This window comes from Echeneis naucrates, chromosome 10 (assembly GCF_900963305.1).
Source record: "Echeneis naucrates chromosome 10, fEcheNa1.1, whole genome shotgun sequence".
NCBI lineage: Eukaryota > Metazoa > Chordata > Actinopteri > Carangiformes > Echeneidae > Echeneis > Echeneis naucrates.
Genome location: NC_042520.1, coordinates 16,953,530 through 16,978,612, shown reverse-complemented (window position 1 = coordinate 16,978,612; position 25,083 = coordinate 16,953,530). Strand labels below are relative to the sequence as shown.

At 41.3% G+C, this 25,083-nt stretch overlaps 1 protein-coding gene across 4 annotated transcripts; it reads left to right on the top strand.

Moving 5' to 3' along the window:
* Positions 1–306: 306 nt before the first annotated feature.
* On the top strand, positions 307–17,084 carry sh3tc2 (SH3 domain and tetratricopeptide repeats 2). Of its 4 annotated transcripts, XM_029513021.1 has the most exons (23): positions 307–401; positions 522–668; positions 5,280–5,378; positions 6,264–6,395; positions 7,068–7,195; positions 7,323–7,428; positions 7,897–8,040; positions 9,028–9,229; positions 9,375–9,448; positions 9,915–10,110; positions 10,343–10,479; positions 10,687–10,737; positions 10,865–11,172; positions 11,682–11,876; positions 12,024–12,884; positions 12,988–13,208; positions 13,295–13,461; positions 13,665–13,842; positions 13,941–14,091; positions 14,221–14,343; positions 14,442–14,592; positions 14,999–15,195; positions 15,600–17,084. In XM_029513021.1, the coding sequence occupies exons 3-23, from the start codon at positions 5,369–5,371 to the stop codon at positions 16,437–16,439; spliced, it is 4,572 nt and encodes a 1,523-aa protein (XP_029368881.1). In that variant the 5' UTR covers positions 307–401; positions 522–668; positions 5,280–5,368; the 3' UTR covers positions 16,440–17,084. The 4 variants fall into 4 exon arrangements, with proteins under 4 accessions (XP_029368881.1, XP_029368880.1, XP_029368883.1 ...); XM_029513020.1 differs by lacking the exon at positions 307–401 and having other exon boundaries at positions 416–668; XM_029513023.1 differs by lacking the exons at positions 307–401; positions 522–668; positions 5,280–5,378; ... (1 more) ...; positions 7,068–7,195; positions 7,323–7,428 and having other exon boundaries at positions 7,933–8,040; positions 9,045–9,229.
* Positions 17,085–25,083: the final 7,999 nt, after the last annotated feature.

The following is a 25,083-nucleotide window of genomic DNA, read 5'->3' as shown; positions in this document are numbered from 1 at the left end:
ACACACCTTTGGAATGAAGACAAGTGATTTGTCAGGTATGGACTGTAAAACTGTATAAACCAGCTGATTACCTGCCCGTCATCTGATTGTGGGTGTGCCAAACCAAACTAGTGCAACTGGTGTTGTAGAATGAGGAACTGAATTCTTTTTGTGTTTTCACTGAGTTAAATAGGAAGCTTGTTGAATAATTATCTGGGTTTCATAGTTTAACGAAGACTCAATTGTAATTATAAGATGACACCTTCATACTCTGTAAGTCCTGTTGTGGAGTCATAGATGGTTGGGGGGAAGAGGGGGAGGGAGAGGAGACAGCCTGCACCCTCATTCCAAATACAAGATGGGAGGAGTTATCAGCAAAAGAAAACTTCCTCAGTGACATGCTGCCTGGGATAGCCTCTCTGGTACTCAAACACACACACACACACACACACACACACACACACACACACACTTGCTGACTCTCACTCATATTTTCTCTTTCTGTTTTTTCCCCTGGTGCTTCTGGGACTTACTGAGATCAGAGAACAGCAGCAGTTTCAGCAGCTGTCATGAGACACAAACCACACACAGAAACACACTGTGTAGACAGTGATACATAGATACGCACAAATACTCTGCCACACACTTGAGGAAAGAACTGAGAAGGGATAGCCGCTGGCAACACAGAGGTAAGGCTTGTTTTTTGTTGCCTTTAATGCATGATTCTCACTGTGTCATGAACTTTCTACTATGTAGCGGGCTTACCATGGTTGTACTTTGCACTTTGTCACATAACCATAAAGTTGAGGCATGTGAACAGTTTATAGGATGGAAAAATAAATGGCCACTAAATATCATGTAGTCACTGCACTTTCTTTACTATTAGTTTTATAAAATGATTTTATTTATGCTCCTGGAGAACAGAAAAAGAGACTTTATCTTCAGTTTCTAATGAATGAACAGGTGCTAGATTGTTGAAATAAAACAGATCTATCCAAAAAGTGAAATGAATTTGTCATTATGATGCCACAGTGTTTGTTTCACTGTTGCACAAATGCTACTATGCGACAGTGTGGGAATCTCCCTGCAGGGAGCTCAGTCTGAGACACACAGGCATGTGAGTGAGTTAACAGGGGGGTTAGTCTAAACTTAGAGTCCCATACCCCAGTCTCATATTACACTCCGCTAACTCATGCACCACATATTCCAAATCTACAAACTTTACACACACATTCACAGCCACAAACACCTCAAATCATCCCTGCTGGGCACGCTTTTTAAACACAGTCACTCACTGCTGACACCACACGTTTCTTATTAGGGTCAAAATGTTATTGTCATGGACTGTCGAGTGTCACAATAAAAGAGACGGGTTTTGCTGTGGCTAACTGTCAGGTCATTAATGGTATGCGGTCACTGGGACTCATCAAAACTCTGTTGTGCTGTGTTTGTGGATTAACTTGTTTGTAATTATATGTATTGTCCAAAAGAGACTGTAGTGAGGCAGTGGAAAACGGAAGAGTTTTACACTCCAGCTGGGAGGAAACAATGGCAACAACCACAGGTGTTTAGTAATGAGGACAGAGAGTTATACAGCATCACCACAATCTTGATTGCATTGTTGCTAAATCTTTGTATGTCACTGGAGACAGCCGTGGCCGCTTGTGTAGTTCTTGGTGATAACAAAGACAAAGCATGTGACTGCAGCTATTGGCCTTGAGCAGTCTGTTTATTAGATTAGACAGAATCAGTTGCTCTATGTGTATCAGGATATGCCACGACACGCCTTCACCCTGTTTACAGCTTTCTGCTTCACAAAATGCGCACACACACACACACACATTCAGTCATGACCATTCAGCCGCCACATAAACAAGATGAAGAGACTGGACAAGACAGGAATACCAGGCTCTTTGTCTCCACTGTGCTAAAACAGCAGAATGATCGGGGCATAAATGAGGGAGACTTTGTATGCATTTGTTTTTCGTCATCTGCGCGGTGACAGCTGACAAAGGTCACACAATGTGTCTGGCATAGAGCATCTCTGTCTCTGTGTTCAATATGTTATCTCCATCACACCATCAGATTGGCTGTTGTGTCCCCTTTATGAATACTTTTACGTTTGCCAGATCAGTTAACTTTAATGTAACTTTTGAAAAATATTAGCCCTCAGAGAAATGTCGAAAACTGTGGCGTTCAAATACACATGCAGATAAGGATAAATAGGACTTGAAATCTGGTAAACACTGAATGTGAATCTAAGATTAAATAAAGTTTCCTTTTTAAACTTGATCATAAGCTGTTTAATCAATAAAGTATCTTAAGCTGAGTAGTTGCCTCTGACACATGAAATAATCACATTTGTAATTTAAGAGGTAATTTTGAATAATTATTTATAACTTTTTATTATTGAAACTTAGTGTTAACAACAGCTGTTAAAAGCCTAGAGTAAAGTGAGTTCAGCATCAGACTTTATTCCTCTTTTCACTCACTGTCGCCAGCAATAATAAGCAATGCCTTCGTAACATGTTAATTCATAGGCTATATTCTCACTTTATAAGAGCGACTCACTTGAAGCTTTCCTGAAAACGTGATGTTGCTCAGGGGCCTTTTATAACTTCTACTTTCACTTCCTGTACCCTCAAAGTGTTACCTTTTCAGCTGAAGGCCTCTGAAAACCTGTTCAGCATATAAAGCAGACAAATTAGTTGATGAAGAAAGCGGTGCGCTGAGCAAATGCCTATATATTTCCTCGAGGGTTTGGGAGGGCCAAAAAAACTGAGCTATACAAGTGTGTATATCCAAGACCAAGTGGTCAGTGGTCAAATAGCTTATAATGCAGGTGGATGTTGCTCTGGGGCTGCAAGATGTTTAAATAAGCAAATGTACATGAATGAGTTCACCATATCAACTTAGAAGACAATGATATCAGTGTTGTGTTCGCAAAAATCAGTTATTGCAGTTAGATGAGGAATAAATTAATTTTCCAGTTGGTTACTCCAGACCATAATACATAAGTTAAACATGAAAGCTACCAGTAATATATCGTTATGACACACGGAGATGATGGAATATCACACTAATGTGGCGTTAAATTTTTTGCATGAACTAGATAATGTGTTACTGCCTGAGTGAACATGCTGTGCTGGAGCATTATTGGGCAATTGTGCTGGTTTAACACTATCAAACTACAGTTACCTGTGTTTTTTAAGAGAATATCATAATGCCAGCTTTTTAAAAATGTTTTTCACTCTGAAGTGAGCCACTACTGCTTTAGCTGTCCTGTGCAATCTTGTGAATCCATATAGGACCTTCCATGAACTTCTCTGAGTAGGACATTGTGTTGTCATCTGTCTGTGCTTTACCTGTCTAATGCCAGACAGCAGAGCTGTTTTGATCCGTGATCTGCGCTACCAGGCAACCTCCCTCCCAGTGACCTTGCAGCCTGTCCCTGGGTGGCATTGCCTTACATTGGAGCAGCAATACATTCTCCAAGCGAGAGACTCACACATTGTCTTTGTGACACACATTCTACGCATATTTTCACTAACTGGACAGATACACAACACACTGAGAAACTCTCAATGAGGCCTGCCCCCCACACACTCATACCAATCGGACTGAGTGCTTTGTGCATTCACTTACTAACCGGGCAGCTACTGAAGAGAGAGATGCTGGTGGGAGGAGGGAGATGCAGACAGAGAGAGAGAGAGAGAGAGAGAGAGGTTATAAGGAGAAGTACATCTGGACAGATCGAGGAGAAGAATAAGAGATAAGGCCTCCAGAGGGACAGAGGACACACATCCACCCACATCCAGTTCACACTAACTGGTGGAAAGGCAGAGAGTTTAGGGCAGGAAAGGCACCACAGAAATAGGAAAGGAAGTGGAGGCTTGTCCAACAGAGAGGAAGAGAGTGAGTTGTTGTTAAAGGGACTGGGAGGGGGGTGAGGGGGGGCTGATGGGATGGCATTGATCTCTGGGAGCGTCCGGCTCTTGGGCCAGATGGCGTCTTGTTGCTGCCGACCACTGCTCAACTCTTCCTGCTGTGGACCGCTTATCAAAGTCTTCCTCTCCTCCTTCACAGGTCTGTCCCAGTCTGTCTCTGTGCTACTACTGTGCCGTCATGAGACGGACTGCTGCATTCAGATAGGCAGCCACGTAGGTCTATATACAACATGGGTATCACATTTAGCCAAGAAGGTAAAAAGGGCATGTTGTGTTTCTGTACTTCAGCAGCATGACTGTGCTTGTGTTGACTCAAGCAGTCCTGTTGACGCTAACCGTGCTCTGTGTAGGAAAAGAAAAGGCTGTTGTCGCCTTTCAGCCTTATATCATGTTGCATTCTGTTGCTGAATTGTGCACCCTGTTGTCCTGTTATGAATGCCTTGCGCCAAGATAATACTGCTCTGCTGTGTTTTTGCACTGATAAAGCATGTTGAATTTTGGAATTTTGATGAAAATCATCACAATTTTTGTCACAATTTGAGTTACAGTTTCTTTAATCATTTAAAAATGGTGTCTGACACCTATTGCTGAAAACATGTGACTATTCTTAAATAAAGAGTGCTCTCAGAAGTCAGGGGCAGGGCATTTATTTGAGCCAGAAGCTTTTACTGATGTCAGCGCAACTGTGCGTCTGTTCCACCAATGTGATTGTTGCGTCCCCCCCACATCCCAATAACTCCTCACACTAACCAACAGCTCTGATTTGGTGTCTCCAATAAGAATTGCTGCACCCACCCCAGTGACTCTAACTCTCTCTCCTTCCTGGCAGCCTATTTTCTGTGTTTTCTGAGTAGTTCAATACTTTGAGGAATAAACACTTTCTTTCTGAGATGAGGAGGTCAGTACAATTGTATGACCTGCAGAGTAACAATACAACCAGCAGCTTTACTTTGAGTCAGTAAGTGCACTTTAAATCGACAGCTTGTCTGAACTCGATCACTATAAACACCTATGAAGCTCATTCACGTTGAGTCTTTGCTATTTGCCTGGAAGTACTGCCACCAGCAAAAATATATCTACACTGCAGTTTAGTAGATGTACTTCACATATGATTTTGAGTTTATGCAAGTACAGCAGCTGTAGTTTCACATCTACCATACAAACATTGGAGTGTTATCAGTGGTCTTGTCAAATGCTCATTAATAAAGATAAGTAAGTTTTCCATTGAGATACATGGATTTGAAAGTCCAACTGTGTGCAAACATTTGAAGTATTTGATGATTAGTGAATTAAAAAGGAATGAATATCTTGTTTATGATCATGACCAACATTGATTTGTTTCCCTTTATATAGACATCTCTCCTGCTGAGCTGGATGCTCTTTGGAGGGAACCACCATACACTCTCGGGGGAACAAATGACCACTTCTCAGGAAATGACATCATGACTCAAGGTAGAGTATCAAACTGTCAAATTGTGTGTCAAATTGAAAAGCATATTATGAATGACTGCTCCTCTATTAATTCTGAGGACAAAAAAATATGGCTTGTTTAGGAAGGAGCTGTGTTCAAACCGAGGAAGTGTTTGGGACATCCTCCCTGCACAATGGAACAAACCAGGGGAAACATGTCCCAACTTTACAGCTATAGCCAGCTATTAAATGCATCTGACTGATATTTTTAGGTTTTTAGAACCATTAAGATCCTGTTTATGTGCTGAGGTGAAGGTTAATGCCGATGGAATATAATTATACTTAGCTAGATGTAATGGATAAATGAATGGAAAGTCTAGCATCAGCACCTCCAAGAGAAAGCACTAATTGCAACTTGACCAAAACAATCTAAGTGAAAGATTGGTTTCATTAAATAAATCGTGGAACATATCCACTTTATACAATTAGTAGAGTAAAATTAAGTAAAATAATAACATCGGGAATACATTAAAGAAAGATAGGAGTGAGTGAAGCGATATGTGGAGCTACTGATCCAATATACAAGTCCACCTGGCACCATATGACTGAATACATATAGACTCAAAGGGCCAAAGAGCAATATCATCCTCGCCATCTGTTAATCTTTTCCTTTAAATATCCACACCATCCCAGATTTTCATTGTGATTTTGTTTCCACATACTACTCACTTGTCTTTATCCAACAAGACAAAGACAAAACCCTAAATACAACTTACTGTTTAGGAAACACTGTCTTAACCAAGCCCAGATTCCAACTTTCTACTTGTGGTCATAAATAAAAGTCATGTCCTGTTGGTTCACCTTTTGGCCTTGGTCCAGAAAAGATCACAATCTGTAGTTGATCCAGCAGCTTGATTTGGATTGAAGGTGCAGTCGAGGAGGAGGATGGTCCTGTGGTGGAGTCAGGGGAAGGAGGGGTGGAGCCTGACAGCTACTGGAAGAGGAAAGAAACCTCCTTTAGGAACAGTTCAGTGTCGCTGGGAGAGAAATTCTCCTCAGGTACGTGTAATGATAATTTCACTATAGCCCACTGCCTGATTTCAGCTGGCCTGAACTGCTTATATTTCATACACTAAACTATTCCCCATGCAGTTACGTTTATGCATAATGATGGCACACATTTCCCTGTCTACTAATGTTTTTCTAGCTCAGCAGTTTAGTTTCATCCATCACATTCCCCCAGGTTCCTATTCTGAAATGGATTTAAATGGACACACTAAGAGTCCAGCAAGAGGCCTAATAGCTAAGATGTTCCTTTGGGACTAGCTCACATCTCAGAGAAACACGAGCTCTCTGATCAAATTTTTAATGAACTCTTGAAAGTTCTTTTTTTTTTTCTCCTATTTTGAGAATATTGAAATTGAGTTTGAATGTGATTTTCTTCCATCTATTTTCAGTGACTACACACAGAACAAAATACAAAAACCTCTTTATACAAGTGTGATGAATTAATTTAACTAACAAAAGGACTAAAAGGATTACAAATTGTTTTTCTTTGTTTATTCTCTTATTGGTTACAGAATGGATGCTGGCCCCCCCTCTCTCATTCTCTATGAAGACTTTATTTAAGCTTTTCTGCTTTGGATTTTGCTCTATTCCACATTATTCCAGAGGAAGAACAATCTAATGTAAAAGGGATTGATCACAGAATTATTCTCACCTTTTCCTTAGAAATCCTGCTCCTGTTCAGTGGGCAGAGGCGCTCCAGCAAAGGCCCCGACCGAAGCCTGCAGGAGGCACTGCGCACACGACTGCGTGTCGTGGAGAGCAACAGCCAGGACGTCATCCAGCTCTTTAAAGTGAGTGAGAGTCAATGCCAGGCAATGCATTACATAAGCTTTACTATCTAATATATCATAACGAGGACTCAGATGTAATTTCTAGATGGCAGCTCTGTGAATGAAACATGAGATTTTGCTTCTGCAGGACTTGTCTGCACGCCTGGTGTCTGTCCATGCTGAGAAGGACAGCTTTGTGCTCACATTCAAGACTGTGGAGGAAATATGGAAATTTTCTACTTATCTAGCATTGGGTAAGGAACCACAGTCAATCTCTTCTTACAGGGAGCCATTCATAGTTTTGCTTTTTCACAAGACAGTTTTTATACTTATGCTTTGTCACCCTTCTTGAGGTGGTTTAGAAAATTGTGATCAGGTTTTAACATCTGAATCAGAAACCAAAGATAATTATGGGTTTGCTTAAGTGTGATGTGTTGCAGTCACTGCCACCCTAATGCCTAAAAGAATTCAAAGCTATAGAGTCCTAAAGAAAGAGCAAACAGCACTTTGATTGACACTTATTTAGTTTGTAAAAAAAAAGAAATGTGAATAAAAACGTAGCATTTGAAAGCAAGTATTCTGAGAATTCAAAGACTGTGCAGATTTGGATTAGTGTATTTTTAACATTTTGTTCTTCCTGGTTGGGTAACAAGGTTTTGTTGTTGTGGACACAGTGATATTATTGGTATTTGAAATGGAGTCGTGCACATGATCTGTTACAGGCTACGTGGCTCGCTGCTTGGAGAACTTCCTGTGTGATCAGTCCATCTGGCTGGATCCGGAGCTCCTCAGTGACCTGGAGATCAAGGTCAGCGTGGATGAAGAACATCTAGCCACCCTTTACCTGGGCCTTTTACTCCAGGAAGGTCAGTAACTTTGTGCTGTGAAAACAGCTAAGGGAAGTTTGGTGAGCTTTTTATGACCAGCTTTATTACTAACACGGAGACAGAGTAAAATGGTGTATAGTAATTAAAGTAGGTAAAAATTATCATTTGCATTTTACTGATTCATTTCTTCAAAAACTGAAATACAGTCATAAATATGAGTATATCCACAATTTGTGCTCAGCTATTGAGAACAATGACAATTATATATTCACATATGCATTCACATCCTTTAAAATCACAGCCATGGTTAAGTATGTTAGTTGGTTGATGTTAAGTTAGTGTAAATGTTAATTTTCTTTCTCTATAAATTATTTATTAGCTTTTGTCAGGCACAATCTAAATCTGGCCACTTCAGTTTTAGAGAAACTGATTGTAGCTGACATTTTATCTCCCTTCTAACTTATCAATTTTAAAAAAACATTAGACAATGAATTGACCACTGGTTGCGACTTCGACATATCATAGAAATGCATTTCAGTTCTATTATTACAGACTAGCAATATCATTGAATTTTGTAACTGATTTTGTATCAGTTATCATTAAATGTTAATGTTGAATAAATCAAAACTATTACGCTGTTTTTCTTCACTAATGTATATGGATTCTGTCCTGTCTGCACTACACAGGCATCTCTTCTTTCTCTTGAACATTACTGCCAGACAAAAAGCTTCACCAACACGTGCAATAAGACTGCAGTGCTGGCAAATAGTGATGGGAATTACATTAGTGGGGTAATAAAACATCTATCATTTGTAAGTGACTGAATGAGGGCGCAGTAGCTGTAGCAGTCTTGCTGATCTTTAACTTAAACCTGGGGATTTTTAATCACCACAAAACTACTTCCAGAATGCACCTTATGTCTGGTTTTATACCTGCTTGCTTGCTGTGTGCGTGCATGTAGCCTTCTGTGTGGTGGAAGGGGTTGTACCGTTCTACTAGTGCCTATTCAAACAAGTCTCTTTACAGGATCCTTCTTTGCAAAGGCACTGTTCACGAGGAGCGAGCGGGACGAGGAGGAGGAGGAGCAGCTGTCATTCAAAAAGAATGACCTGCTGATGGTGAAGGACACGGGTCAGGACAACATGTGGGAGGGCACCATGCTGTCCACAGGAAAGCACGGCCTGGTGCCAGTCGACGCCATGCAGCCCCTGCCCTACCCCTTCTATCAGTGAGTCACTCTGTGTCCTGTGAAGTGCCACTTTTCTTTAGAATCAGCGGCATTATCACAATCTCCTGTCAAAACTTTTGGCTGAATAAATGGAAAATGGTAGACGTTTGTGCGCATTAAGGGACGGTGCTTCCTGTTTGGTCAGGTGGTTCCTGAGGAAGTACCCTGGCTCTGCTGAATGCTCACCAAGTGAAAAGGAACCATTTGAGCATCCGTTTGGTAACCCCATGCACACATAGACAGTAGCATATCTTCACAAAAAAGACTCACTGTACTGTGGATTGGTAGCCTAACATAGAAATCCAAGCAATGATGTTTTAAAGCCAGTGTGGTGTTGTTACTTTGGTGCCTTCTTGTGTTAGCATTAAGAATGACCACAATGTATCCCTCACTCCCTACATAGAATATTACATTGCACATTTCTGCCAACTTAAAAGATTTTTTAAATCACATTTGCATATTTCTTTAAGCCTGCAATACGCATTTATATGAAAAATGGATACATAGATATTATGAATATCACATGACGTGTCTATTATGGTTTTATGGCCCAGAACTTTAACATATTGTCTTACTGCTGTAATCAAAGCTTTGTCACATTGGCCATTTTTTTAGCTAATAAGCCATTTCTCCTTTTATAACTTATCCTGTCAATTCTCAAACCTGTTCTTATCAAATATCTCAGTCACTGGTACCTGCGTAGCAGCGGTTGACTACTACCCCATGGGGCTGGATGAGCTCCAGCTGAGCCAAGGTGACATCGTGGAGATTCAGGGTCTACTCGTCCGAGGCCTGGGCATCTTCATAGGAAGACACACATCCACAGGACACACTGGCTTTATACACAAGGCCCATGTCAAACCTCTGGACATCAAGCCCCTGTAAGTTAGTTGTACAATGGCATGAACTTAGTTGTCTGATGAGGCTATGTCTCATTTTAATCCGAAAGCACTTTATCTTGCTCAAAGCACATTAGTTACTGCTTATTTATTTTTTTCCACTAATATTTAATGAAATGCTGCTCAGCATATCTGCAGTCTGGACATGGTGGATCCTATGAGGAGGCGGGAGAGACAGCCAAGATGATAATGCTGTCTTTGTTCCCCTGTGCAGAGACAAACAATTGGTCTTTCTGACTGAGGAGGAGAGGGCCTGCCTGGCTCAGGTTCATCCATGTAGCTCAGAGCCAAATGATAGCAGCCTACTGGAAAGACTCTTCTCATCTGACATCAGCTCTGTGTACAGGCTAGGTAAACAAACCATGATCATGACATGTCTTCCCTTGTGTTGGGCAGAGAAAAAAGGGGGTCGTGCCAGTGTCATTACTGAAATATAGGTCATGTCTGATTCGATGCGCAGCTCATGTTTGTGGTCCTGTTTCATTCATTTTGAGGTTTCCATGTCTAGTCCCAAGTGGAAAACTGACTCTTTAATTGATTTAACTTGTGTGTTTCCAGACAGACTGGATGAGACAGACTTCATGTACATCAGGAATCAGCCCAAACATGGTAATGCTTTACAAGTTATTGCTGAAATCAGCTATTTGCAAGCATAATGTGTCTGGATATCTTTAAAAATTAGATCTCATTCAATTCAATGTGTCTTCTGTGTGCTGACATATTTTTCTCCCCACAGATCACAAGTTTCTTTCAAGCGCACGTCAGAGTGTCATGTCAGAGAAAAGTGTAGGGACACCCCCCTGCCAGTCCTCACCAAGGACCTCTGTCTCCCACTCCTCTCCCCGTCTGTCCTCCTGTCACTCCCACAATCCTCTGCCACCCCAGGGAGAGCGTCTGTCCTTCGCTCTGGATGACACATACAGGGAACTGGATTTGGAGTTTCAGGAAGATCCACCTCTGTTCCTGGAGGAGAACAGCTGGGAGGGGGACGAGTCTGACCTCAGTGATCCCACACTGACCCTGCTCAACCAAACACACTTCCAAGTCAGTAAAAAATATATGTATAAACAAATAAATTCTTCCAACTTGGTGTAAATGACAGAAAGAAATCAGTTCTTTTTCGTAACTGCATGATCACATTGTTATCAGTAAATAATCCTGTGAGTACAATGAACAACAACCTCTCAAACACCACTATTGCTCTTAGATTTTTAACTCCTTGCAGACTGTAACTATTTAAACTTTTCATTTATCACCGATTTTCTCTCAGGAGGAAGGAAGTTGGACATCTGCGTACTACATAAATGACTTTCATGACAACACTCTCAGCAGATAAATCTCTTCTTGTCTGTCAATCAACACTATCTATCAAGCAGTGTTCACTTTCATCTTTTCAGAAGAAATAAGTCCACATCAATACCATCAACAATGCCAACAACTGTTCCTGGTTTTGATGATCCTTTTTCGGTGATGGGAGTCAGTCCCATGAACTTTTTTTTTTTTTTTCTTTGCTTTTGCTAGTCTAAAATATTGTTTTTGTCATTTTGTTCCAGGAAGACTTCTGGCCCCTGTATGACCTGCAGTATTCCTTCCTGTGGGTGACCTTCAGTGGTAGGACTGAGGATGAGCTCTCAGGGCACCTTGAGAGTGTTAGGGAGTGTGCCAAGAGGACGGGCATGCACTGGGCACACCGACGCGCATGCTTCCTCCTGGGAAGGCTCTGTGCCAGGAAGCTGAAACTCTCCCAGGTTTGTAAGATTAATGTATGTTGACAATTTGATGCAAACACATATCACAATATAGTACATTGCCGGTCTTATCACAACAGTGGGGATAAAACTGATGCTGTTTGTAATCAGCTCCTTCATGCTGTGCATATTTCCTCTTTTCCTCAGGCACGGGTGTACTATGAGGAGGCTCTGAGCGTTTCTGTCGACAGTTTTTTTGACATGCCGCTTCTCATCGCCCTCTTCACAAACCTCACTGCCATCTACCTGAAGCAGCGGATGACAGATAAACTGCCTCAGACTTTGGAGAAGGCCAGCACTCTGCTCATTTGTCTCCCTAGCCACAGCTTCACCTCTGTGGATGAGGTGGAGCTGCTCAAGCTGATCCTGAGGAGATCAGTGGTGACTGGCGAAAAAAGCCTGGAGGCTCGCGTCTGCTACCTCATCTCAAGCCTCTTCTTGCTTCTCAAGAAGACAGATGATGCTCTTCCCTTTGTTGAGCGACTTCAGTTTCTCTCAGCATCTCTGTCTGCTGCTGAGGGTCAACCCATAGCTCCTTTGGACCTGAACTGGCTCTTGAGCTTGCTTTACCACTGTAAGTACATGCCTTATTTAGTGCTGGCCTCTCTGAGCCTGGACTCAAGACAAGACCACTCCCTTCGTGACGCCTTCCAGAGGATTGAGTTGTTTATCAGAAACTCTGTCCGCCTGAACCCGTGCTGGAAGGAAGGAACCTCTTTGCTCCCTGCCCAGATTGTGGTGTACCTTCAGCAAGCCCTGGCTATTGCTGAGCAGGGGGAGGACATGAAAACCCAAAGAGATCTGTGTTTGGGCTTGGCCTCAGTCTACCAGCAGTATGACACTCTAAACAAAGCAGTGCAGTGTGCGCAACAAGCTGTGGAGACAGGCGACGACCTGAATAAGGAGGAAAGCTTCCAGGCATCTGTGCTGCTCAGCTGGCTGCTGGTTTTGACAGGACAGGCTGAGAGGGCCCAGAGTGTCCTGCAGCCACTACTCACATCACTACAGGTACAGCAACCCATGTTGGTTAGCAAAAACATTTGTAGAAACGCTTTAAAATACACGTTCCACTTTTACATGAATGTCATGTGTAATCTGCGTCTCTCTCCAGGGCACAGACAGTCCCACACAGCGAGGAGTGATCCATAACCTCTTGGCTCTGTGTCTGAGGAGACAGGGCCACATCCCAGAGGCAGGCCACCATCTCTACTCAGCCTTGGTAATCTCCAGGGAGAGTGGGGATCAGAGGAACCAGGCCTTGGCACTGGCAAACTTGGGCTGCCTGGCACTGAATGTGGGGGCATCTTGGCTAGCAGAACGCTTCCTCGTCAGGTAAGAAATCTGTCTAGTTCTGCAGGAAAGCCTCAAGAAAATCTAGAGGATCCACTTCTCTTGTATTGTGATAATTGTCTTACCAGATCACTGCACCTTTTTTTGGAGCTATGGGAAAGACCCACAGATGAGGAACATGTTCAAACCTATCTTTGGTTGGGGCGGAGCTATAAAGATCGTGGGAGGAGTCAAGATATCAGGGCATGCTATGAAATGGGGCTACTGATTGCATTACATGCCCGAAACCTACACAGTAAGTACTAAACAGGTGCGGTCAAATTTGAAATGTGACCCTAACCCTAACCTTCTTTACATTCTATTATATCAGTGTATTGAATTATATATTATATTACTTGTACAAATAATTATGTAATAAAAATAATTTGGCCCAATGTATCATCATAACCATTTATTTTTATTCACAGTGCCTCTGATTTAAAACCCTGTATATCATAGGTCAGATGGTGGTGGCCAAGGTGCTAAGTCGGTTGTATGCCGACATGCTGCTGTATGGTCAGAGTATCGTCTACTATGAGCACTGTGTGTCAGTATCCAGAGAGCTGAAGGACAAGAGATTGGAGGGAGAGTATCTGGAAATCCTCAGCAGCCTCTACCTGTCACTCAACACTGAGAGGTGATTTTTTTTTATGGCCTTACCTTCCCACTCACTCAGTCTCTCCCCCTCTTGTTCATAACATCCCTATAAATAAATTGTTGTGCTGTGGGGTGCAGGTCGTCTCGTAAGTCTCTGGACTACACCAAGCAGAGCCTGAGGATTTCTATTGATCTGGGAAAGAGAGAGGAAGAGTCAGAGACGTGGCTGCAGGTGGGGCGTATATATTACCTCATCCAGGAGGACGAGCTGGCTGACATGTACTTGCAGGTGAGGAGGAGGGACTACGAGACAGTGTGCTGGGTGGAGTGGTTATATGAAGGGTGGGAGCAACACTGTGGCAGCGATGGTGAAGACTATAGACAGCTTTGTTTCATGCATCACAATATTGACTGACAGGCAGCAGTGAAGACAGCCCTGAGGATGAATGACCCTCACTTTGCCATGAACATCTATGAGGAGGCAGGAGACGTCTACTTTAAAGGCCACAGGAACCGGATGGCTTCACTGCCTTTCCTCAGGGTAAGAGGATCCAACAGGAAATGCAATTGACAAAAATGAAAGCTACAGTGTCCTGATGCCACAGGTCTAATTCACCATGTTGCCCGTATGCCATTCAGGATGGTGGTCTGCCATTTGCACGCAGCATCAATGACATCCATTCAGAGTTTCGGCTACTGAGTAAACTGACAGAGCTTTTGATGAACCAGGGGGACCAGGAGGAGGCTTTGCAGTACGCAACGCTGGCTGTTGAGATTGCCAGTAAAACTGGTACGGAGCAAGAGAAAGCCCTGAAGGAAAATCAGAGTGTAGGATATGGGCTGATAATGATTCATTATTGAGCAGTCAATTGTCTGTTATCACCTGAAATTCAGGATGTGATTTCTTGTATGCTTAGAATGAGCACTTCCTATCAACATACTTCTTCTACACTAGTCTAGAATGGATAAAACAAACAGTAAAGAGAGCTTTTTGCATTACTGTGCTGCCTCATACCCACTGTAGATTGTCCAACATGACTGGAAAAATAAGAGAAGAGAAAGGGAGTATATTCAGTTAGAAGCAATCTGAAACCTCACTGCTAGATGTCTCTAAATCCCACACACTGGCCACCAACAATAAACATAATTCATACGGGCACATGCTGGGAGCAGACACCGTTGTTGTTTTTCCTCAGGTGTGTGCACGAATGAGAGGACAGCTTACCACCGGCTGGCAACAGTTTACTACAAACTAAGGCAGTATGAAATGGCAGAAAACTACTACCTCAAATCCCTGTCCCTGTGCCCCCCGGTCCTGGAGGACCCTAAGGAGGCCCGCTACTACACTAAAGTGTACTGCAGACTGGGAAATCTTACCCTGCACATGTTCAAGGTAAAGAGCACAAATACATTTGAGTGCTGCACAAACAGTGTTGCAAACAGTACATATGTGGGCAGTACATTCCTCAGATTAACACCCTCCACTTTAAATATGTGACAAAAATGCAGACAACCATTTTTTCCCCCTTCACCAAATTTCAAAACTCCAGACTTAATATCAGAATAAGTCTCACAGTCTCACAAGTATTTGGTGTTTTTAAAGAACAACCCCCCCTCCCAAAAAAAAAAACAAAAAAACCTTTTGATCTTGTCAGAGAAACAGTGACACTATCTGAACCTTTATATGGAGTCAATAGAACAACTAATGGTGATTATCAGACTTCAGCCCTCAAATGTGAAGACTAGTGTTTCATTTCAATGAGACCTGTTGTGACCTCTGCACTGTACACTGTCCAGGATCCTTTCGACGCAGTGGGCTACTTCCAGTTGGCTTTGGCAGCAGCCTTGGAGGATCAGGCTAACACTGAGGCTCTGTATGTGGTGTACATGAAGCTGGCAGAGATCCACAGCAACCACATGCCAGACACTGAGCTGTGCCAACATTACAGAGACAGGGCCTGCAGTCTAAAGAGATTTCTGGTGGGAGAGGAAGGCACCACTGTTGAAGAGGACAACATGGACAACACAGACACACAGCCTGAACAAAAGAAGGACGAGGACTCAGATGGTGAAGTAGGACACACAGAAAGGTTGTTTAAGAGGAACAATACCCTCGACTCCATACCTGAAGCTGAAAAGGATGAGGATGACCCATTTCTGAAAAACTCTATGTTTCATGTGGACACAGAGGCAAGATGTGTAGACAGTAATGATGGAGAGGTGAATGGAAAAGAAGATCACAATCACCAACCTCCTGACACAGGCCTTTATGGTGACAGATCTGAGACAGGCACAATTGCCAGTCGATCATTCAGTGACAGCATTTTCACTGAGTCCTTTGACACAGCTAAGGAGCAAATCTCGGACTCCAGCAGCTCCAATGACACTTTACAACTCTATCACAACGCAGCAGATGGGAGAGACCCAGATTTGGATACTGACCACAGCATGCCCTGTCAAATACCTGTTAATCACGCAGGTGACATCGCAGCACGTGCAGAAGCTGGAGATACTGAGTCTGATGCTCGGGATGAGCGAAACACCCCCACAAAAGCAACAGATGCTCATGAAGATCCTATTTATAAAGACATCCGTCTGGAGGGCAGTCACGCTGACACAGACCACACAGAGACTTAACATAAACCCAGATAAAGGTGGAAAGTGTGAACAACAGAATGGATAAATGTGGTGAACCCATGGACTTTGACAACATCTGCATGAAGTGGCACTTTACGTTCTTCACGGACATTTCTCTTGTCCGGTCACATGTCTCCTGATCAAACTGACTGCAACGTTCCAGCCAAATGGCACTAACTGAAGGAAACATGATGTCAATACTGTAAAATTGTCTGAGATTAATAAATTCAAAGCATGTGCCTTATGTATAAATTATACTGTGATTTTTACACTGCATTGTACTTGTAATATATGTTTTCTATTTTTTTGTATCTCTGGGAGATATAACTCGAACATAAAAACTGTTGTTTTGTTTGCCGAGTGTTCATTTTGTGCTTTTGCATTCCAGGCTTTGACAAAACCCTGTCAAACAACAAGAGCAAATTAGACCACACAGGGGATCACACACACATATACACACAAACCCAAAAAACAAAACAAAAACATAAGAGCAAACACACTAAGATTTCAGGAAACACAAATAACCAATGTGATTGGCAACCAATGTCGTTAAAGGACCAAAACTAACAGAATTTGTCTGTTCTGACTGCTTCCTCTTAAAAACAAACCAACTAAACAAAAAAAAAAAAAAAAAAGTAAACATTTTGCCAAAATAGCTGAGAGCTGTAGTTTTTGGAACAAGCTGGACAGGACATAATCTTTTAATCTGTTTTGGACTATAATCCTCCGGAAATGTACTTTTGACTGAACGAACTACAGTCCACAATCAGAGTGATAAAGAGATGTCCCCCCCATTCCAGCAGTTTCATTGTGGAAAACAATTGAGGAAGAAGATCTGTCAGATTCTGGTTTCACAGAGGTTATACTCTTCTTACAGGATTTAATGATAATTAGAAATATGGGCCAATAATCAGATTTATCCTTTCTACTGTAATATAAAGAAACATGGATTTAAGTTCAAGTCTGTTTAAAAACCATCTAAAATGAATGTTTATTTAAGGATTTTTTGTTAAACCAACGTGTGATTAATCTCTACAGCTCTGTTGGCCTGTAAAAAGTCTTTTACAGAACTATTACCCTCGTCAGTCCACACCATTACAAAATGATAGGTAAATCCTGACAAACATTACAGCATGATAAACAAGCTAAAGACATGATACAGCTCTTTTTGGAGAAAAGCAAAAGGTATGGTAAACATTAGGTTGAAATTCTGAATACTTTGCATTACAGAGGTGATGGGTTCACATCTGCCTGACATGGGCTTTTGAGGCTGTATTGGTATCTGCTCATATCCTCAAAGCACCACTAGAGGGAGCCATGTGATTGACATTGTGCTGCTGTGAACGCCATAGTGGATTGGTTCTCCTTTTAACCAGAGGAGGTCGGTAAAAGCCAACGCATAGCTGTCTTTTATGAGGTACAGAACAACAGGTGACAGAGAGGTGCAAAGAGTAAAATATTGCCTCCATCTGCCTGACAATGGCAGCAATCCAGGCTGAGCATAATGGAAAGTGTCCTCTCAGACACGTTTAGACATGGGATCATATTAAGTCCAGTAATGACGTCTGTTCATGCAGGAAACTCCTGGTGATTGTGAGCAAGTAGCAGGTGTGGATCTCTATTAGAATATAACATTTCCTGGCAGGAGGGCTTTGAAATACAGACTGTAGTATGCAGTCACTTGGTCAGTACACCTGGTGTGCTTTAGGTCTTCAACTGCAGTAAACAGATATTAACTGGGACTGTATTTTATGTCACTGGCACAATGGCAGATAAAAGATTGAAAGTGCAGGCAAGAGCTCTGGATTACTGTTACACAACCAGCCAAAGAGAAGTTTACATTCATGATGTGCATGTTGAATGATGCTGTAAGGCTTCTTCCTTCCCCTCCCAAACATGCTGAAAGCTGAAAACAAGACTAATTCCACCAAAACAAGCTCTGAACATTGTTCTTCCTTTTTAAGTAATCCCGGGGTTACTTTAAAATGCTCCTCAGAAATTTTTCATAACAAGTTCCTGTTCTGCACTCCATTGAACACTTATGAGGCATTACAAAAGCTGTTGAATAACAAGAGCAGAAAAACACAACTTTTTTCTTGTGATCCCAGAGCTCCACCAACAAACAATATGTGAAACCTTAAATTCGTAATCTGCAAAGGTTTAATAAGAAGCCAAGGAAAGTCATGAGTTCGTCGTTTTAACAACAGATAATTAATATATTCCACATTGTGTTAGTGATTGCATTCATGATTTGCCTCTTTTATGAAATATATTTTCTTACAGTGTCCTTTCAAAACTGCTCCTTCTGTCCTAGATGCTCAGATTGAAAGATAACTGTTCCACATGTGCATCTATACCTACTGCCAGTTGTGACACACAAGCCATACGCCTCCAAATCAGGAAACATTAGTAAGCAAGGGCCATGTGAGCCAGAGAGAGCTTTTTTTATATCTCAATGAAGTCAGGGGAAACTTTTGCAGTCTGTGAAAAAGACATGGTTGAAAATTGTACTAGCTTGGGTGAAAGAACACCAATATTCAATTCCAAAGTCTTGTTATTCAGATTAATTCTACTATTTTACTTCTATTTTAAAAAGGTACCACTAAATGATACACTATAATGCAATTTGCATTTATAATACTCTGTTTTACATTACGTATGAAAACATTGTGCTTGAATTGAAAAAAACTAAACAAAAACAAATAAAAACAAGTAATTATAGGTAAATAGTTACCTTAAAAAAAAAAAAAAAAAAAAAAAAAAAAAAAATCAGTAAAATGACAGTCAAGGAACTTTGCAAAAAACAATACGAAACCAATAATTTTCTCAGACTCATATATTTAAAATCTAAACTATATTCTGGATCACATGGGAGTAAAATGCCTTTTCATTACCTATTTATCATTTTTAGTGGGTTAATTTTACAGTATTTCTGTATAATCAACTGACAAATGACAACAAAAGATGTATGCCAACTGAACGAGTCATGAGGACAACTGAAACAATCCCTTTTAGGGAACTTTGGACCTGCTTGGGTCAGAGTCATGGTCACGTCAGTGCACACAATCAAACCCACAGAGCGAGTTTGAGGACAAGTAAAATAACAGTGTTGCTTGTTAAGTCAAAACACACGTGTGTGCGCACAAAAACAAAGTTCAATGTGAGGATCATGTGTTTCAGAAAAGCCTGGTAATTTCATCCTTAGACTTTTACACAGTTCATCTGCTGAACTCCACTTTTTCCCTTTTAACCAATTAGCCTTCCCTCCACTGTCAGTAAGCACACAGGCATTGTATAGTAAATATCTTCCAAAAAGTACAGTGCAGTAAGATGACTGACAAGACGCACAAAACACCCCTCAAAAACCTCTGACAGCACAGATGTTGTCAGAAGGGAACAAAGTGGGGTTATTAATCTTAGAGCTGTTTTTTTCTTCTCAGTGCTCAAAAACCCACTAAATGTTAAAACTATGGACACACTCAACAACACTTTCCACCCTGTCCTCCTCCATCACTCTAACTACCTGAAGATTATAACTCTTATCTGGCCACATTATCTTTCACTACGTTAACATCGATGATTTATCACACACACACCACAATAAACACATTACGTCATTTTCCTGATGTCTAAGCTCGACTGGTGCAGTGAAGACAATCACAGCAAATATTATCAGGACTGTCAGAGCCCCCTTTTAACCTGCACACTGTCAGGGAGAATAACTGGAGCCGTTTGTGATGAAAGTTTGGCTAGTGCAGTTAACTCTGTTTTGACTGCATTCGTCCAGATTTTCATTAGAAGAGGTAGCAGTTGACAGCATCTGTCTCTTCTCACTGGCCTTGAGCTCCATATGAAGCAGTAAATGTCTGGGGTGTTGTTAACAGACCTTTCATCTTCCCTGAAGTTGAACTGGTCTGAACAGAGCTTTGTCTTCATTCAAAAAAAAAAAAAAAAAGAAAATCTCATTATCTCTGAGTGATGTTGAGCAATCCAACTTAAGAACAATTGCAGTTTGTCTGGTCTTGCGCTGGAAAAGTCTTTTATTGTTTTTGCACAGTTTTCCATTATTCTGCCATGACAAACATTGGGAGACATTAACCAGGAACTGAAGTAGTGTGTGTCGGTTTGCCTGATAAAGTGGCAGCTGCTGACATGAGTGCGAAGGAATGTACTGCCTTTGCTACAGTACAAAGGACTTAATGTTGGCTCGTGATGTGTTTTAAGTACAATACATAGCTTCCATTTCACATGCCGTTCACTTCCTGATGAGTCAGGAATTAGTGTTGAATACTGTCTTAACAGACATGAACCAGAAGCCCACAATAACACACATGCACTTTATATCCATATCTACAGCATCTCCCCAGGCTTCCGTTTACTCAGCTGACAAGCATCTCTCTTATTTAGCAAATGCTGAGTGCATGTCATTTAATGCTAGGGGTGATCACTGTGAGGTCTGAGACTTAAGGAGCTGGTGGCAATGAGGCCTGACGAGTCTGGGCCACAATGCGTTATGTCCACTTAAATAAAATAAAAAAAAAGTCACAATAATTCCTCCTCTCTTGTTCTTTTGTGTGAACTCAAGCCTGTGAGAGTTAAAATTGCTTACCACTAAGAATCCAATGCAGTGGAGCTGGCCCAGAGTCAATTTGATTATTTGAGGGAAAATATGAAAGGTTTTATTTTCTTTGTCGTCAGGTAATTTAGCCATTAGGAGAGCCAGAAAACGGCAGAGTTGAGGCACATTTTAAATAGCATTTTTAGTCTTCAGCTTCTTTAACCTGATGTGCTTTTATTGCAATTTAATCCAGAATTCATCCGCTGACATTGAATTGAAATAAAGTGGCAGGCTTAGAGAATCATGGCTGACTGTAAACTGTTAAAATTTTATGCCATCAGCTGTGTGTGTGGTTAGCAAAAACCTTCTTCACCTCATTTAAAACAAAGCCAGAAAGCATTTCTCATCACAGAAAACCTCAAACAGATGTGTGCAACTGTGAGCATGAGTGTGTTCAGTAGCCACTTCAGTAAAATAAAAAACAAAACAAAACAGCATGAACACATAGCCATTAAGGTATTAAACCAGCAGCAGTATTCAAAGAGATGAAGCCATCTTTTTGGAAAAAAACCCAACCAATGCAAACATACCACCACTCCTGGTGCTGTTTGTCTTGTGTCCCTCCACTTCCTGCACTCCTGTGTCTCCCACCTGTGAATACTTGTCCTGACCTAATGTGTTCCACCTGTGTCTCATTGTCTCCCTCATCTGTGTGCAGCACGCCTCTTGCTGCCAGTTGGTCTTTTCCTTCCAGCGCTTCCTTGTGAGTGTTCCTACTCATCTCCTGCCTTTCTGGACCTTGGTTGGGGTTTTTGGATTTTTGTGCTGTTGCTTGTTGAACTGATTCCTGCGTACCAACGTTTGCCTGATTAAAGATTGCCTTCACTGTTTCCATCCTCTTCATGAGTCTGCACTTTTGGGTGTCACCTCTGTTTGACACGCATAGATTTCTTGCACATTTACAATCATGAAAAATCACATCACTGTGTGATAGTGAGCTGTGTTGTCAGTGGTGACCTCTGAGGGAATGAAGAGTGATGACCGGACAAAGTTATCATGGTTTACCAGCTGTGATGCACCATTCACTTATATTTAACTTTTTCCTATGTTACAGGATGAAAGAGAGTTGGCTTGCTGAAAGTTGTGAGACATCAGTTGATGACATATGTGTTGTGAACAATATGTGAACTATTGTCCCATTGGTGACTGAACCAACAAACCTGCTAACTATCTCAACAGTCTCTGGAGTACATAAAATGGACCCCTTAGGTTCTTTGTTGAAGCAGTTTATGCAGTGCAGATCATTTGGGAAATCCCTGGTCTTCGAAAATACGCCATAACATGTTTACATTCAGGGGACAAAGCCTGCTAGTGGCTGTAGTAATGATAACGGTGGCAATCAGGTGACATGTTATAAAGCAACTAGACGTAAAACAGTTATCAGTTTCTAGAAATACCAGATGAATAGTATTACATCATTTAAATGTTTTTTCGTCTGTAACTTTGGCTCCTTACTGTGGTTTTACAGCACATAATTCATACCAGGGACCATTGACATTGACCAGCAACAGTTTTCAGATGCATGTCCTGCAGCAATGTTGGTTTTGTTTTGTGTAAGTGGAAACATGGAGGACAGCTACAGGGTCTGTGTGTATAAATGAGGCTGCTGTAAAAAAGTAGGTACTTTGCCTTCCTGTTAGGAGTGACGCTATCATGTAAACACAAAGCAACCACAAAAATGCAGGGGAAGAGGGGGGTTCCGCCACTGGGCCATCATGTGAGATTCTTTATCTTGTGATTATGGGTTTTTAAAAACTGATCAACTATAATTATAATATAAATACTATAATATTACAAATAATATTATATGTTATTGTTCGCAGAATTGTTAGCTATTTTGACCAACTCGTGCAAGCATCTTTCTGACCTGCTAGCATGTCACATGTTAGCTAGGAAGCTAGAGTTGCTTGTTTGAACAACAAAGGATAAATTTTGCTGTGCCACTGACTGGTGTAAATTTATATAGCCTTTATAGGAAGAAAAGAAAATGAAAAAATAAGAAATATGTATGGACTACATGTGTGAGAACTTTTGAGGTATAATTCACTGCGTAATTAACCTTTGACCCCTATATCCCATATTAGATCCGCATCATGAATGTAACCTCTATCTTAATATCCTGGGATTTTCCAAATTTATTTGCACTCTCTATCATAAAAACATAGATTATATAATCTATATATCTTTGCCAAAGACTAATTTATTTTAAGAAGAGACTCCGGGAAAACAGCTGACACTGTGCAGTCCAGTCTCCACCCTCAAGGTTTGAGCATAAATCAGCTGTCAAAGCCAATACACTGTTACATGCTGAGCTTACATATGGCTGAGTGAAGACACAAAACAAAAACTAGCTTGACACACTGACAAACAAGTGCTACAGGGTGACATTGTTTAGTTTGTGGGAGTGACAGATGTATGTATGGAACACGTGAGAACTAAAATATTTTTCGATGTGTGCTGTATTGCATTTTCTTTGGCATTGAAAACCAAACGAAGAACATCTCTGTAGCTCAGATTTGGTTGTATAACCTCAGGTCGGGTGGAACTAGTTTTTCAGAGGGGGAAAAGCTATGGTTACAGATGTGTCCATACATGCAAATCTATCCACACACACAGACACACACACACACACACACACACACACAAACATGCTATTAAGGCCCTTGGGACTAAGGGGACTGCAGACATTGTGGAGCCTTGGTCAATGTAGTGCCAGGTCACTGACTGACCTATCAGAGTTAGAATTTTCTCTCGCTCACACCCTGTATACAGTTTGTTGCAGTAATGATCAACATCCTGTACCATCTTTCCAGACAGTTTCAGTTTTGAAAATTGGCACATGTGGCAGGCCCTCCTGCGTCCCTATGAGCTGGCCTCATGGCACATCTGAACCACTGAAAGCCATGAATCATTCGACAAGACTTAAACTGAAATTCCAATCTAACGCTGCAGGGGGAAACTTGAGCTTTCAAGGATTAAAGAGAGAGCCATTGTGAAGACCTCTTAAAAGTGGGGGCATTCACTCTGAAAATGCCAATATGCTGCTGTTCAACACCAAAATTATTTAAACTGTAGGCAGGGGACAAAAATATTGATCTACTTCCAACACAATTTATGCCAACAAAAGTTGGTTTACAGCTGAAACAAAAACGTTTACGGTAGCTGGGATTAGTTATGATTTACTTGGAAATAATTTTTCATATGACATGAACACAGAAGATGTTGCATTTAGAATAAGCAGCTGCCAGTTTTGCTGGATGGAATCACAGCTGCTGCATTTTATCTGCTGGGACTTACTAGCTTTGTAATCAGGATATCATCAGGTCCACGAGTTGGTAAAAAATGCCATGTTACCAGCTGTAACATGGCATTTAAAGTAATTTAGTTGCTTCTCTGAATAGTAATCAAAGTCTGATTGTTCCTCACTGCCAGTTGAAAATTTCCTGGGTTTAAATTTACTCCATTCTTTTCAGTGAGAAAGTCAAGATATTGCAAATGTCCAATATTACAAAATGTTCCCTGTGGATAAACAGAGCATTGTGCGTCTGATATAATCTATTCTTCACAAAATACAAAATTGACTGCTATCAAACTGCATGGATGTATGATAACTGCTCCTGAAGGTTTTCAATCTTGGCATTGATTGTCTTGCAGATGCATTTCAAGCTTGCAAGAAATTCTTCCAAGCTTAAAATGCAATTCTTCCCACCACAAAGTGTTAAATATGAAGTTATTTTTATGGCTCAATATACATTTTCCACCTCCTTTGGATTTCTGGGGTGGAATTGGATGCTCTCTATGATTAGCTGGAGCACTGTGCAGGGAATGGAACCATTTTTCATAATATCCTGCCTTATTTTGTCTGCCATTCCATGCTAGACTGATAACTAGTTTTCTTTCTGTGAAATGGAGTCTGTCATTGTGCAGGCCATGATGCAATTATATAGCTCACATCTCATTCTGTGAGGTTTCTTTTACATCCCTGTCACTTATGATCAGAAAGGACACATCACTGAAGACATTACA

Bases quoted from the DNA above. Each gene is read 5' to 3' on its own strand.
- sh3tc2 (XM_029513021.1), top strand. The intron at 8,041-9,027 runs GTCAGTAACTTT...GTCTCTTTACAG, and splicing joins GGGCCTTTTACTCCAGGAAG to GATCCTTCTTTGCAAAGGCA. The intron at 14,344-14,441 runs GTAAGAGGATCC...TATGCCATTCAG, and splicing joins CTTCACTGCCTTTCCTCAGG to GATGGTGGTCTGCCATTTGC.